Consider the following 15676-nt stretch of genomic DNA (forward strand, 5'->3'; position numbering starts at 1 on the left):
GATGTGGATTACAGTGTCAAGTGCTTTATCCGACTGGCCCTAGAAATGCAGTAAATAAATGCAGTCATTTTAGCAACAGGCGCTCCAAACCTCCACTGTCTCAACTGATGTTGTTAGTTTGGACTGAGTTTGTTAACACTGCATAATAACTTCCTACCTTTTTAGTTCCTGAAAGAGTATCTGCTCATTTTCCAGTAATCCTTTTTCTTTCTACCCAGACCTGTGTCCTCCTAACGCAGAGTATATAGAGTGTGGTCCAGCTTGCATTCCTACATGTATGGAACCCTCTACCAACTGTTCTGGCTCCTGCATCACTGGGTGTTTCTGCAAACCAGGCTTTGTCTTCAAAGGACGGCACTGCGTGCCGCTGGACAAGTGTGGTTGTTTAGATGACAACAATAACTATTATGAGGTCAGATGTCCTAGTTAGTACTGTGTACAGTGTACATTTAAAGACATACAGTATACTTTCTCAGTACTGATTGTTTTCATTTTATCCAGCCTGGTGAGATAGTATTTGGAGATGGCTGCACAAAGCTGTGTCGCTGTGTAGGGAACTACACTTTGGAATGTGTTGATAACTCCTGTGACCCCACTGAAGAGTGTCGAGAGGTTAATGGTGTTGCAGGCTGTTATCCTAAAGGTAATAATGTTTGTTGACTTTATTGTTGTTGACTTGATTTAATGCAGTGTAATAAATTACATCTGCACAAAGAGCACCTTGTGTTGTGCTTTACAGTCAGTCGGTATAACTTGATAGTTGACAGTGTGGAAATTACAATTTTCTCATATATTATTCCTTTAGGTACATCCACATGCATTGCATCTGGCGATCCACACTACACCAGCTTTGACAAACGCAAATATGACTTCATGGGCAACTGCAGCTATCTGATGTCTAGTCCATGCAATGACACAACTGTGCCCTACTTTGAGGTCCATACTGACAATGAAAACCGGTATAACAGGCCGACCATCTCCTATGTGAATGCCGTACATGTATACGCACAGATGATAAAGATCTCCATTCTCAAAGGTGGCACTGTGCAGGTAAGACATGAGAGGAAGAAACAGGATGTTTTGCATGTGAAAACCAATCACGCTTTCACGTTATCAGGCACTACTGCATTACAAACAAACATCATTCTGTGGTACAAACCACTGCACATGCTCAGGAACACTTCTGAAAACCACTGCAATTGACCATGGAAAGAAACTTGCACTTACACTTAACACTTAGTTCCTCCTACGCCGAGCGACGCATCGGGCAGCTAACAATCTCCATCGATGACGGTCAGGGGCGAATGTTTCAGCTTCGTCCCAGGCGATGTAGACTGTTTTCAGATCATCCATAAACATTCGACGCCATGTGATATTTGGTCGGCCTTGCTTTCGCTGGTTCTGCCAAAGGCTTCTTCCTGTTAAAAGACGCCTCTGTCACCAAAGTGCTTGGTCAATGGGGTCATATGATTGTTGTTTTTTTTCTCTGTATGTATTATTGTAAGGTCTATCTTACAATATAAAGCACCTTGAGGTGACTGTTTTTGTGATTTGGGACTATATAAAAAACATTGAATTTAAATGAATTGAATTGGAGACGTCGGAGGACACCGGCAGCCTTCCCTACTTTGGAGTTTACATCTTGATCAGAGATCCCATAATTCGAGATGATGCTGCCCAGATATGTGAAATTTTCCAACTTATCAGCACGTTATTGGTTGATTATGACGGGAACATGGGCAGTTGTGTAGCCAACTCCGAGTACCTTGGTTTTCTTGGCGCTTATTCGTAATCCGACTTCCTCACCTGCCTCTGCAAAGCTGCAGTCCATTCTTGGAGGTCTTCCGTAGTCGAGCCCAGTAGGGGCCCAGTAGCCAATTCAAAGGAATAAGGCAAAGCACTTTCCCGGGTACCGACAGGAGCGTGATGCCCCGGCAGTTGTTACAGTCACCCAAATCGCCTTTCGGGAAGTTTGGTGATAACACCTTTTGCCCATTCATAGGGTACACGCGATGTTGTCCAGCAGGCGTTTAGGGGTCTTCTAAGGGCACCATCCAATCATCTGTCTGGACGCAGAACCGGGAGTTGGAGCAGAGACCACAAAAGGCGTATACAAACTGCTGGGGGACTCCATATTGACGTGGGATAGCCCATAGAGTCGGCCGGTGGACGTTGTCAAAAGCTTTCTTGAAGTCGTTGAAATTACCCATTCATAGGGTACATGCGATGTTGACCAGCAGGCATTTAGGGGACTTCTAAGGGCGGCATCCAACTGGGCTTTGTCGTCCTTCAGCATTGTGGGGAGGAACTCGTCCAGGCCAACATCGCTGTCTTGACTTCGGCGTTGCTAATTTTTCCGATATCGAAAGGAAGAAGATCCATGGAGGGTGCAAGTTCTTCGGCCTCGAACAAGTGGAGTGGCTCGGGCTGGTTTAAAGTATCGCAGAACTGTTTGGCTCAACGTTGGTCTTGCTCAGCGTCAGTGAGGAGGACTCGTCCATTTTGTCTCGGATTGGGACAGAGCGGCCACTGCGAGCCCCTGTTAGATCGTACAATGCGATTTAATATTCGGGTATCGTTCTGGTCGACTGTTTTCTTGTGCATTCATGCCTTTGGCTTCGATCCACTTTCGCTTGCCATGCCGGCAGCTGCGTTTAACATGTCGGGCATGACATTTACAGACATCATTGGCATGAGAAATGGTAAATGGCCTGTATTTATATAGCGCTTTACTAGTCCCTAAGGACCCCAAAGTGCTTTACATATCCAGTCATCCACCCATTCACACACACATTCACACACTGGTGATGGCAAGCTACATTGTAGCCACAGCCACCCTGGGGCGCACTGACAGAGGCGAGGCTGCCAGACACTGGCGCCACCGGGCCCTCTGACCACCACCAGTAGGCAACGGGTGAAGTGTCTTGCCCAAGGACACAACGACCGAGACTGTCCAAGCCGGGGCTCGAACCGGCAACCTTCCGATTACAAGGCGAACTCCCAACTCTTGAGCCACGATCGCCCACTAAAGGAACGTTTCTTTTCAGTTACAGATAGTAATGTTGTGACATGGGTAATTAAAAAATGAAAATGTTGGCCAGATTTGATGTACTCTGCCTATTTTCCCATACAGGTTAATGGGACCAATGTCAATCTGCCACTGTCTCCGTCCCCTGGTATTTCTGTGTTCAAGTCAGGAAAACACTACACTGTCTCCATGAACTTTGGTGTGACGGTTCGCTATGATGGAAACGCCTTCATGGACATCAAAGTAATCGAAGAGTGAGTGAAGACCAAATTCATGGTTTCCTTATAAAGTGGTGTTTTAATCACAAGTTCACCAGTCCAGAAATCTACATCCATACTGATACAACTAAAACTATATGTCATGCGCCGCGGCGCGCATGCACAAAAGGATCCAGATGCAGACTCCGCGCTAACAGAAAAGACACTTTATTGAAATAACGAAAGGCGACCCGGGAAAACTAGAGAGCAAAACAAGAAACTAAAAACCCGGGGAATAATGACACGAGGAAGCCAAGATCGGGACCATGGGAGGCTGCAATAGAAAGGGGAGATGATTACTAGGGAGCCGGAAAGTAGGGAAAACACATCAGGACTGAGTTAGAGTAGGGGGCTTACGATGGAACGGGACTGTGGGAGCTCGGGAGGGAAGTGTGGCAGTCCGTGAGCAGAAAGTCCGTGGAAATAGCGAATGGGCCAGATGATGCACCGAGTGATCCAGTTGAGCCGGAGGACAGGCAGGTGGCAGACGCCGAGTCGAAACCTGGACACAAGTAGGCAGATTAAACACAGTTCCAACCAGAAGGGAATGCACGCTTTCGTGGAAGTCTAGTTACCACTGTGGGGGGACTAACGGACTGGCGTGGAGCCTTCCATCAGTGCCGGGTTCAGTAGATCTCCGTGTAGTCACCGTGATGGAGAACAGATGTGCCGGTGATAGCCCGGGGGTGTGGCTACCCGAGCGTCACGCATTCCTCAGACACAGGACCACGGACCATGACACTATAACACATTTTCATATACTGAACATGACTCCTTTATCTGTAAGGAGTAGTAAGAAGGTGATAAAGGCAGAGATTAATGACACAGCTAGGATATTTTATTTAAACAATTTAGCAGGGGCAACACAAACAGCTCCCTCAAAATTTCAAGATAAAATCACACAAAACTTCTAATTTCCTGACTAGTTAATTCTATGCTGATGCTATCAAACACATCAAATGTACATGTCTGATCTTTTAGTCTTACTAATGTGTGGGGTTTAGTCTACTGCTGAAAAGAAACTTGGCTGCAATTAAAACACGTTGTAGTTCTGGCTTACTTGTTAGTCTTTCTTGCATAAGACTCTAACACAATCATTTTCTGCAATCTGCAGCTATCAGAACAAGCTGTGTGGCCTGTGTGGCAACTATGATGGAGATACCAAAGATGACTTCCGCAAACCGGATGGAAGCTTAGCTGAAAATGCCAATGACTTTGGACACAGTTGGAACATGAATCCAGAGTGAGTATTGCAGAGATGCAAGTGTAAAGAAACATTTACCATTGACAAAAGACAAATGTTCTTAAGATGATGGTCTGTCTTGACAGATGTAATGAGAAACCCAACACTACCATCCCTGGGTGCAATGAAGAAGAACAGGAACTGTATGAAAGCTCTGGATATTGTGGCATTCTGCTGGACAAAAATGGACCTTTTGCTGTGTGCCATCCCAAAGTCAACCCCAATGTATGTTCATGTAGAGGATAGTGCACATATAATGAACAAATGTGGAACCAGTCCTTATTCTGAGCTTGTTGTATTTGTGTATGTGTGTGTGCATTCAGGGTGAAAATGTGATATTAGTAATAGTGGAATAATTTGAATATGTGGTTTTAGATGGTCACACAATATAAAGCATTGTAACAAAGTGATTGTTTGTTCTCAGAATTACTTCAGGGACTGTGTCTTTGACTTGTGTGAGCTGGATGGTGCCAAGCCCATTTTGTGTGAAGCCATTGAAGCCTATGTCAATGAATGCCAAGATCGTGGGGTCAACCTTGGACCATGGAGGAATGAAACCTTCTGCCGTGAGTATTGGAAGGACAAATGATTTAATTTAGTAGTAAAATATCTTTAGGTATATCATTAGGTAAAAATCAGCTTGGCTGAGTAGTTGGGAGAAAATAACACAAAGAAGTTTATGTCAGTTTTGACTTGTGGAAGAGTACTTCATACGGGCTTCCTACTCACTAAAGTTAACTGAGGGAGTGCTGCTTTAGCATACCTAGTTGGGCAGAAAACATATACCAAGAGGCTGCAGGAGACTGGGTTACCACCAAACTCAAACAATCTAGTTCCACGGAAGACAACACAGCTGGAAGTGCCAAAGACGTATCTCTTTTCTTGCGAAAAGCTGTCATTTTATATTTTAACCAGCACATACTTTTGTTTCCTATCACTAACTTCAACCTCTTGTGGTCTGCTTAGCACTGAGCTGTCCCCCAAACAGCCACTACGAACCTTGTGCAGATCCTTGTCAGGAAACATGCTTTGGAAAACCCCCCTCCTGCTCTGGTCCCTGCTCTGAGTCCTGTGTGTGTGATCCCAGCTATGTCCTGAGTGCTGGCAAGTGCGTTAAGGAGAACATGTGTGGCTGCAACCACACGAACGGCCAGTATTATGAGGTATGGTGAAGTGGGTCTGATAGGCCGGCAGTGAATCATTTGGTCCTTTGTATTTCAAGTCAGGTCACTTGCAGTCTCTTTATGTCCTCTCTAAAACAACATTTTCATACATACATGCATAAGAGGATCTACAAAGAATCATCTGTGCCTGCTATGCTTAATTGTCAATTTTGTTGTCTGTTTGTCAGCCTGGAGAGGAGTTTTTTGAGGAAGACTGCAAGCGAAAATGTTGGTGTGGTGCAGCTGGAATTACCTGTGAAGCCTCTGAATGCCCCCCAATGCATGAATGTAAACTTCAGGATGGAGAGCTGGGCTGCTATCCTACGAGTATGTTTGTAATGTTCAAACCTAGCATTTTCTATCCCTGCTCTAATATACATAATTAGACTGAGTAATGGAAGATAGAGAAGCACAACCCAGAGGTGTCTTTTACTTTCAATAACAGTGAAATATTTATGTGTGTGTTGCTGTTATGTTTCTTTTGCTCTCTTCTGTACAGTTTGTCTATAACAACACTTGTTACATGCAATTCTTTATAATGCAAAATCACAGAGTTGCAGAAAAGAAATTGAAATAATACAAAATTTTGTCTAGTCAGGAAATGATATATTCCTTGCATCTATTTTAATGCCAGTATAAGTCCAAAGCAGCAGTGAACTGCACTGTTATTAGGTAATTGTTCTACAGTGGCTTCATCTGTGTTTCAGTCTGATGTTCCTGATGTTTTTCCCCTCTCTCAGGCTTTCAGGATTGTGTAGTTTCTGGGGATCCACACTACAACACCTTTGACAAGAAGTACTACAGCTTCATGGGAACCTGTACTTACACACTGGCCAGAAGCTGTAGGAACAGCACAGGTACACACTATTTTGAGACATTTATTCATTAAGATGTTTGGGTTTCATTGCACCTGTTCTAGTCTTGCCACACCACACGCACAAATGAAAGTTTAAATGAGCTAAATTTACTCATTTATTATTTTCATCGCAAAGCATGACATATATTGTTTTCATTCACGTTTGCTGCAAAGAGAAGACACTGAATGTCAGTGGTGGTTTGTATGTTAATGCCAATGTTCACCTTTAATATAAACACACAATATTCCTGATTGTCGTGGTCTTCCCTGTGCAGGGCCTTGGTTCTCTGTGGAGGCAAAGAATGAAGAGAGAGGAGTTGCAGGAGTGTCATACCTGAGGAAGCTATATGTGACAGTGGATGGAATTACTGTGACCCTGATGAAGAGCAGTAGAACACTGGTCAGTATATGAATGAATTACTATCTCTTGTATTTCCCATCTTTAAGTAAAATGTGTGCCAGCAGACATCCCACACAGTAGTTGTATCATCACCATGGATGTCTTATGTCTACACATAACTGACATTTTAGCAAAGAACTCAAATTATATCTTTAGTTACTTTGTTGCTAACAACATGTAAAAAAACACGGGTGGCTCTGCCCCACTCCCCCTCTCCTCTCATGTCTATTAGTCTTGCTGGTCAGTTCATCACGCTTCAAACATCCTTTGGCCTGAGGGTGCGTTGGGATGGAAACCATTATGCCCAGATCTCAGTTCCCAGGTTAGTATAAATATTGGTTTGAACTATTTTGATATTGTAGAACTTCTTTTTATTTGCTTCACACATTCATACAATACACCTGACCACTGTCTCCATTGCTCTATCATTATTTTTTTGATGACCACTTTCCTCTGATGCAACCATAACCTAACGATCTGAAGAAACTCTGATAGATAACGATCTAAACTGCTGAACGTCACCAGTTGTTTTATGTATGTTGTGAGAACTTTAAAAAAAGCATAGCAGTCCATTTGTGTGCATATTGTGGACATATGCAACTTTTAATATATACTAACGATGCCCTGGTTTATTGTATCAGGGATTTTTGCATTCTCTTCATTTGTTTCTAGAATTACAATAAAAGGCCAAGCAACACCTTATTAAACATTGCAAATATTCTTAAGCTTGTCTTATTTTAATCCTACATATCCTGCCTTGACTTTGTCCTACCAGCTCCTACTATGACCAAATGTGTGGCCTTTGTGGTGACTATGATGGGAACCCAGACAATGACTTCACTAAACCAGATGGCACTGTGGCAGGAAATAGTAATGACTTTGGGAACAGCTGGCAGACCAAAGACGATGAAGATGACTCGTGAGTTCCAACATATCTATCTTTCTGTCTTTTGGATTTCTTCTGGTTATGTCTTTTGTTACCTTGCTGTCGGACTCTTTCTGACAAACTGAAGAGGATGTAACTGTGTTTTGTATTTGTGTTGACCAGATGTACCCCAGGAACAAAGCCTGATCCAGACTGTGACCCCAACTTGGAAGCTGAAGTTGTAAAACCAGAGAAATGTGGTAAAATTACAGACCCTACTGGACCCTTCCGGTAAGAATTCACAACCCCTCCACTTTTGGTTATCGACTTGGTTAAACTGATGGGATTCCTGGGATTTTACAACGTTTTTTTCCTGACCTTATAAAATCATGAAATAGATGGCAGCATGCCTGGTAATCACCCAACTGACCTGTAAAATATGAATAAATATTTTCAATACTATTACTGTAATGCTGTAATGAACCCTTCTGGAACTGGGATGCCAGTTTTGTTCTTTGTCCCTCATTCTCAAACGCAGCAGTAAGTTTTTACCAATGACTTGCCAGTTTATCTCCATTTATCGTTGCAAAAAACCTGGGATACCAGGTTTTTTCTATAACCCTCCTTTGCAAATGCCACAGTGAGCTTTTGGCACCAGGATGCCAAGTTATTATTCCTCATTTGCAAATGCATCAACAAGGTTTTCTACCCAGGAGATTCCAGTTTCCCTTCACCTCTATCCCTCCCTCGCAAAATGCAGCAGCATGCTTCTTGGCACTAGGATGTCAGGCTTTCTTTCTCTATCCCTCCTTCTTAAATGCAGGAGCAAGCTTTTAGAACCGGGTTGCCAGTTCCTCTTCCGTCCCTCCCTTTTTCACAAAAATGCAGCAGCATGTTTTTTGGCACAGGAATGCCAGGTTCTCTTTCTTTCTCTATCCCTCGTTCACAAATGCAGTAGCACGCTTTTAGCACCGGGTTGCCAGTTCCTCTTCCGTCCCTCCCTTTTTCACAAAAATGCACCAGCATGTTTTTTGGCACAGGAATGCCAGGTTCTCTTTCTTTCTCTATCCCTCGTTCACAAATGCAGTAGCACGCTTTTAGCACCGGGTTGCCAGTTCCTCTTCCGTCCCTCCCCTTTTCACAAAAATACAGCAGCATGTTTTTTGGCACTGGAATGCCAGGTTCTCTTTCTCTGTCCCTCCTTTGCAAATATACCAGCAAGCTTTTGGGCCCGGGATTCCTGGTTCCTTTCTCTGTTCCTCCTTTACAAATGCAACAGCAGGCTTTTAGCGCTGGGATGCCATGTTTTCTTTCTCTTTTCCTCCTTTACAAATCCAGCAACATGCTTTTAGCACTGGGATGCCATGTTTTCTTTCTCTTTTCCTCCTTTACAAAACCATGGAATACCATTGCAAAAAGTGAATAATTTTTGCAATGGTATTCCAGGTTCTATTTCTCTGTCCTTCTTTTTCAAATTCTTCAGCATACATCTGGCACCGGGATGCCAGGTTCTTTTCCTTCATTTGCAGTAGCAAGCTTTTCTTCCCTCTATCTCTCCTGAGCAAAATGCAGCAGCGTGCTTTTTGGCACCTGGAAGCCAGTTTCTCTTTCCTCTTTCCCCAATAACTTGGATGCCAGGGTCCATACATCTATCTATCTTTCACAAAATGTAACAAAGCACATTCCTGACACCGTATTGCCAGTCTCTGTCTCCATATCGATCATTTTCAAACACAGCAGTAAAAGCTTTTACGAGCCGTCAAGCCATTGCCTCATGTCTTAAAATACAAACATGCATCCATCCAGCCTCCACACCAGTCGAGCCACGTTGCCACTCGATCAGGGGTTCTCCTCATTCAGCTATTAAGGTCTTTCGTTTTCTGAAATCTGCTTTGTGGTCTTCTCCCACCATTCCTTCGTAATTTTCCAAGCTCAACCACTCTACTCTCTGGAATCCTTGACCACCTTCTCTCTGCGCTTCTCTTTTGTCCTGCTTTCCTTCTTCCACCTCAACCTGTAGCGGCAGATGGCTGTCCTTCCATGGGAATGGTTTTGCCAGAGGTTTCTTCCTGTTAAAAGGAGTTGTTCCTTCCCACTGTCGCCAAAGTGCTTGCTCATAGTTAGTCATATGATTGTTGGGTTGTTTCTGTAGATATTACTGCAGGGTCTACCTTACATATAAAGCGCCTTGAGGCGATTGTTGCTGTCATTTGGGGCTGTATAAATAAATTGAATTGAAAAATTGAATTATTACTGCAGAGGTCTTTCACCTTCACAATGCACAATTATTGCTGCTTCTAGGGGATGCCTTCTTTGGGGATCTGCCAGCCCGGGAGGCACCAGTCCCCTTTGCGCCCTTCCCTAAAGCTCAGTTCAACTCATGTTTAAGCCATTCACCTTTTTCTAATAGGAACACTGTAAAATGTAAAATGACAATGTGGACTCAGTTAGTGAGTTAGAGATAAAGTATCCAAACACTTCCCTTCCTGTTCTTATCTATATATAATCCCCCAGTTCTACTAGCTGTTTGTTCTTCCATTCATTCCCAACCCTCCCTCCCCTTTTTCAATTTCAATTCTTTCACTGTTTCACTTCTCATTAGTACATGGGGATCTGCCAGCCCAGGAGCCACCGCCAGTCCCCAGCGAGGCCTTCCCCAAACCGCAGTTCAATTCATGTTTAAGCCATTCACCTTTATTCACTGGCCCCAGCTAGTGAATTGTTGCTAAACTTATGCAACAGTTGTTGACTGTTTCACCACCAAATGTAGCTTGTTTGTTTGTTTGAACTCAGATTTTCAGTATATGAGCCTCTGCCTTTTCCTACCTAAGCTAAGTGAGTGCTTTTCTCTGTTACAGGGAGTGCATCAGTGTAGTTAATCCCACTCCATTCTTCCAAAGCTGTGTGTATGACATGTGTCAGTTCAACGGCCAGCAGCACGTGCTGTGTGACCAGCTCCAGGCCTACACTGACGCATGTCATAGTGCTGGAGCCAAAGTCTACCAATGGAGAACTCCAGACTTCTGCCGTAAGTTTGAATCTGAGATATACCAAATATATCTAAAAGATATATGATATATAAAACATAGTCACAGTGACATCACCCATTGGCTTGATAAGCCCCATTCTGAAGCATAAATGAATAAAGACTTGAATAATACCTTTTCATGTTGGAAAAATGAGCCTTCAGCATTTTCCCTTTTAAATGGGGTGCATGCCATAGCTTCTCCATTTGGAAGTTGTATCCACCTGTAAATATAACCACGATATATTACATCCTGCTCACCAACATTATAATTGAACTTATAATCATATTTATAATTGTATAGGGAGGAGAGTTTAAGATACAGTGCACAATGCTGAAACCAATGTAAAATATTCAATGCAGTTAATATTGTCCTTGCTTTCATTTATGACACTGAATTAAATCAATATGAGATACGTAGGTGCCCTGTCTTTGAATCATCCTACTCCCACTCCCTTCTCTGTTGCTATTTGTCCACCATTGTTCCCTCTCATTATTGTTCATCCCTGTGTTTGTCCACACAGCTCTGACCTGTCCTCCCAATAGCTCCTACTCCCTTTGTGTGAGTTCATGTCCTGAGACATGTCTTGGTGTGGTGGGACCACCTGGCTGTGAGGAAGTGTGTGTGGAGGGTTGTGAGTGTAACCCTGGCTTCATTCTCAGTGATGACAAATGTGTGGAACTGAGAGACTGTGGTTGTGTGGACCCCAGTGGAACCTATCACCCTGTAAGTGGAAACAGCCTCCAAACAATTAAAACCATATTCCATTTACCTTTAAAATGTGCTAAGCTCATGCTAACATCATTTTCAGTTCTCTTTATGACTTCAACAGGAGAGACGCCAAGAGACACAAAGACCCTACAGTACAAAAGAAATTAAAACTCAACTAAATTAAGGGTGCATAGACTGCAGTGAACTGTTGGCACATAAATATTGGTTTTACAACAAAGATTTTTACTTTCAACTTATCAAGCACAGATTATATTTATTATACTGTATTTTACCTGAATTTAAAAGACACTGGTGTTATAGAATTTGTATTTATGTCACAGCATTTACATACGGGTGCCACCACAATTAGCAAGCCCAAAATCAATAAATAAATGAGTGTAGGTTGGCCTAATTAGTTAGTGGCATACAGAATCCCTGGTATGCATCCACATGTATATTTATATACATTTTGATACATTTATATTTATATATTTATTTATCATTTTTGATCTTTCCCACAAATTTCCCACGTGTGGGACTAATAAAGGTTATCTTATCTTATCTTTATATTCGTGTGATGTATAAGAGAGAATTACATGACAAAATTTTGATTGTTTTTTGTATTCTGTGTACATTTTTCAGGTGGGCGATGACTGGTACTTGGAGGGTTGTGAACAAAAGTGTATGTGTCACAGTGGAGGTCTGCTACAGTGTCATAACACCAGCTGTAACCCAACTACTGAGAGCTGCCAACTACAAGATGGAGAATATGAATGCCACCCTCTGGGTATGTTAATCACACAGCTTCACATAGAAATAGCTGCATGAATGCATGGATGTGGATTACAGTGTCAAGTGCTTTATCCGACTGGTCCTAGAAATGCAGTAAATAAATGCAGTCATTTTAGCAACAGGCGCTCCAAACCTCCACTGTCTCAACTGATGTTGTTAGTTTGGACTGAGTTTGTTAACACTGCATAATAACTTCCTACCTTTTTAGTTCCTGAAAGAGTATCTGCTCATTTTCCAGTAATCCTTTTTCTTTCTACCCAGACCTGTGTCCTCCTAACGCAGAGTATATAGAGTGTGGTCCAGCTTGCATTCCTACATGTATGGAACCCTCTACCAACTGTTCTGGCTCCTGCATCACTGGGTGTTTCTGCAAACCAGGCTTTGTCTTCAAAGGACGGCACTGCGTGCCACTGGACAAGTGTGGTTGTTTAGATGACAACAATAACTATTATGAGGTCAGATGTCCTAGTTAGTACTGTGTACAGTGTACATTTAAAGACATACAGTATACTTTCTCAGTACTGATTGTTTTCATTTTATCCAGCCTGGTGAGATAGTATTTGGAGATGGCTGCACAAAGCTGTGTCGCTGTGTAGGGAACTACACTTTGGAATGTGTTGATAACTCCTGTGACCCCACTGAAGAGTGTCGAGAGGTTAATGGTGTTGCAGGCTGTTATCCTAAAGGTAATAATGTTTGTTGACTTTATTGTTGTTGACTTGATTTAATGCAGTGTAATAAATTACATCTGCACAAAGAGCACCTTGTGTTGTGCTTTACAGTCAGTCGGTATAACTTGATAGTTGACAGTGTGGAAATTACAATTTTCTCATATATTATTCCTTTAGGTACATCCACATGCATTGCATCTGGCGATCCACACTACACCAGCTTTGACAAACGCAAATATGACTTCATGGGCAACTGCAGCTATCTGATGTCTAGTCCATGCAATGACACAACTGTGCCCTACTTTGAGGTCCATACTGACAATGAAAACCGGTATAACAGGCCGACCATCTCCTATGTGAATGCCGTACATGTATACGCACAGATGATAAAGATCTCCATTCTCAAAGGTGGCACTGTGCAGGTAAGACATGAGAGGAAGAAACAGGATGTTTTGCATGTGAAAACCAATCACGCTTTCAGTTTTTAGGCACTACTGCATTACAAACAAACATCATTCTGTGGTACAAATCACTGCACATGCTCAGGAACACTTCTGAAAACCACTGCAATTGACCATGGAAAGAAACTTGCACTTACACTTAACACTTAGTTCCTCCTACGCCGAGCGACGCATCGGGCAGCTAACAATCTCCATCCAATCTCCAGGGGCGAATGTTTCAGCTTCGTCCCAGGCGATGTAGACTGTTTTCAGATCATCCATAAACATTCGACGCCATGTGATATTTGGTCGGCCTTGCTTTCGCTGGTTCTGCCAAAGGCTTCTTCCTGTTAAAAGACGCCTCTGTCACCAAAGTGCTTGGTCAATGGGGTCATATGATTGTTGTTTTTTTTCTCTGTATGTATTATTGTAGGGTCTATCTTAAAATATAAAGCACCTTGAGGTGACTGTTTTTGTGATTTGGGACTATATAAAAAACATTGAATTTAAATGAATTGAATTGGAGACGTCGGAGGACACCGGCAGCCTTCCCTACTTTGGAGTTTACATCTTGATCAGAGATCCCATAATTCGAGATGATGCTGCCCAGATATGTGAAATTTTCCAACTTATCAGCACGTTATTGGTTGATTATGACGGGAACATGGGCAGTTGTGTAGCCAACTCCGAGTACCTTGGTTTTCTTGGCGCTTATTCGTAATCCGACTTCCTCACCTCCCTCTGCAAAGCTGCAGTCCATTCTTGGAGGTCTTCCGTAGTCGAGCCCAGTAGGGGCCCAGTAGCCAATTCAAAGGAATAAGGCAAAGCACTTTCCCGGGTACCGACAGGAGCGTGATGCCCCGGCAGTTGTTACAGTCACCCAAATCGCCTTTCGGGAAGTTTGGTGATAACACCTTTTGCCCATTCATAGGGTACACGCGATGTTGTCCAGCAGGCGTTTAGGGGTCTTCTAAGGGCGCCATCCAATCATCTGTCTGGACGCAGAACCGGGAGTTGGAGCAGAGACCACAAAAGGCGTATACAAACTGCTGGGGGACTCCATATTGACGTGGGATAGCCCATAGAGTCGGCCGGTGGACGTTGTCAAAAGCTTTCTTGAAGTCGTTGAAATTACCCATTCATAGGGTACATGCGATGTTGACCAGCAGGCATTTAGGGGACTTCTAAGGGCGGCATCCAACTGGGCTTCGTCATCCTTCAGCATTGTGGGGAGGAACTCGTCCAGGCCAACATCGTTGTCTTGACTTCGGCGTTGCTAATTTTTCCGATATCGAAAGGAAGAAGATCCATGGAGGGTGCAAGTTCTTCGGCCTCGAACAAGTGGAGTGGCTCGGGCTGGTTTAAAGTATCGCAGAACTGTTTGGCTCAACGTTGGTCTTGCTCAGCGTCAGTGAGGAGGACTCGTCCATTTTGTCTCGGATTGGGACAGAGCGGCCACTGCGAGCCCCTGTTAGATCGTACAATGCGATTTAATATTCGGGTATCGTTCTGGTCGACTGTTTTCTTGTGCATTCATGCCTTTGGCTTCGATCCACTTTCGCTTGCCATGCCGGCAGCTGCGTTTAACATGTCGGGCATGACATTTACAGACATCATTGGCATGAGAAATGGTAAATGGCCTGTATTTATATAGCGCTTTACTAGTCCCTAAGGACCCCAAAGTGCTTTACATATCCAGTCATCCACCCATTCACACACACATTCACACACTGGTGATGGCAAGCTACATTGTAGCCACAGCCACCCTGGGGCGCACTGACAGAGGCGAGGCTGCCAGACACTGGCGCCACCGGGCCCTCTGACCACCACCAGTAGGCAACGGGTGAAGTGTCTTGCCCAAGGACACAACGACCGAGACTGTCCAAGCCGGGGCTCGAACCGGCAACCTTCCGATTACAAGGCGAACTCCCAACTCTTGAGCCACGATCGCCCACTAAAGGAACGTTTCTTTTCAGTTACAGATAGTAATGTTGTGACATGGGTAATTAAAAAATGAAAATGTTGGCCAGATTTGATGTACTCTGCCTATTTTCCCATACAGGTTAATGGGACCAATGTCAATCTGCCACTGTCTCCGTCCCCTGGTATTTCTGTGTTCAAGTCAGGAAAACACTACACTGTCTCCATGAACTTTGGTGTGACGGTTCGCTATGATGGAAACGCCTTCATGGACATCAAAGTAATCGAAGAGTGAGTGAAGACC

The 15676-nt window shown here is 43.5% G+C and overlaps 1 protein-coding gene and 1 long non-coding RNA gene across 2 annotated transcripts in view; one reads left to right on the forward strand and one right to left on the reverse strand.

The window, feature by feature from the left end:
* zanl (zonadhesin, like) overlaps positions 1 to 15676 on the forward strand; it is an 83412-nt gene that overhangs the window by 45177 nt on the left and 22559 nt on the right. The window contains exons 61-81 of the mRNA XM_085401171.1: positions 219 to 412; positions 502 to 643; positions 806 to 1050; positions 3134 to 3282; positions 4400 to 4528; positions 4615 to 4753; positions 4953 to 5094; positions 5495 to 5691; positions 5880 to 6018; positions 6432 to 6548; positions 6823 to 6947; positions 7079 to 7269; positions 7723 to 7866; positions 7996 to 8103; positions 10671 to 10840; positions 11362 to 11564; positions 12192 to 12336; positions 12603 to 12796; positions 12886 to 13027; positions 13190 to 13434; positions 15515 to 15663. Coding sequence (XP_085257297.1) covers positions 219 to 412; positions 502 to 643; positions 806 to 1050; positions 3134 to 3282; positions 4400 to 4528; positions 4615 to 4753; positions 4953 to 5094; positions 5495 to 5691; positions 5880 to 6018; positions 6432 to 6548; positions 6823 to 6947; positions 7079 to 7269; positions 7723 to 7866; positions 7996 to 8103; positions 10671 to 10840; positions 11362 to 11564; positions 12192 to 12336; positions 12603 to 12796; positions 12886 to 13027; positions 13190 to 13434; positions 15515 to 15663 — 3409 coding nt within the window. The remainder of the gene's footprint in view (positions 1 to 218; positions 413 to 501; positions 644 to 805; positions 1051 to 3133; positions 3283 to 4399; positions 4529 to 4614; positions 4754 to 4952; positions 5095 to 5494; positions 5692 to 5879; positions 6019 to 6431; positions 6549 to 6822; positions 6948 to 7078; positions 7270 to 7722; positions 7867 to 7995; positions 8104 to 10670; positions 10841 to 11361; positions 11565 to 12191; positions 12337 to 12602; positions 12797 to 12885; positions 13028 to 13189; positions 13435 to 15514; positions 15664 to 15676) is intronic.
* Positions 3292 to 4019, reverse strand: LOC146675605 (uncharacterized). The gene is made up of 3 exons (XR_014910293.1): positions 3861 to 4019; positions 3643 to 3787; positions 3292 to 3559 (listed from the first exon to the last, which is right to left on the reverse strand). It is a non-coding gene; the product is annotated as an uncharacterized LOC146675605 (long non-coding RNA).

The sequence above is a fragment of the Rhamphochromis longiceps genome, linkage group LG3 (genome assembly GCF_057381845.1).
Source record: "Rhamphochromis longiceps isolate RC_006_pf linkage group LG3, R_longiceps_female_GT1.1, whole genome shotgun sequence".
Classification (NCBI taxonomy): domain Eukaryota; kingdom Metazoa; phylum Chordata; class Actinopteri; order Cichliformes; family Cichlidae; genus Rhamphochromis; species Rhamphochromis longiceps.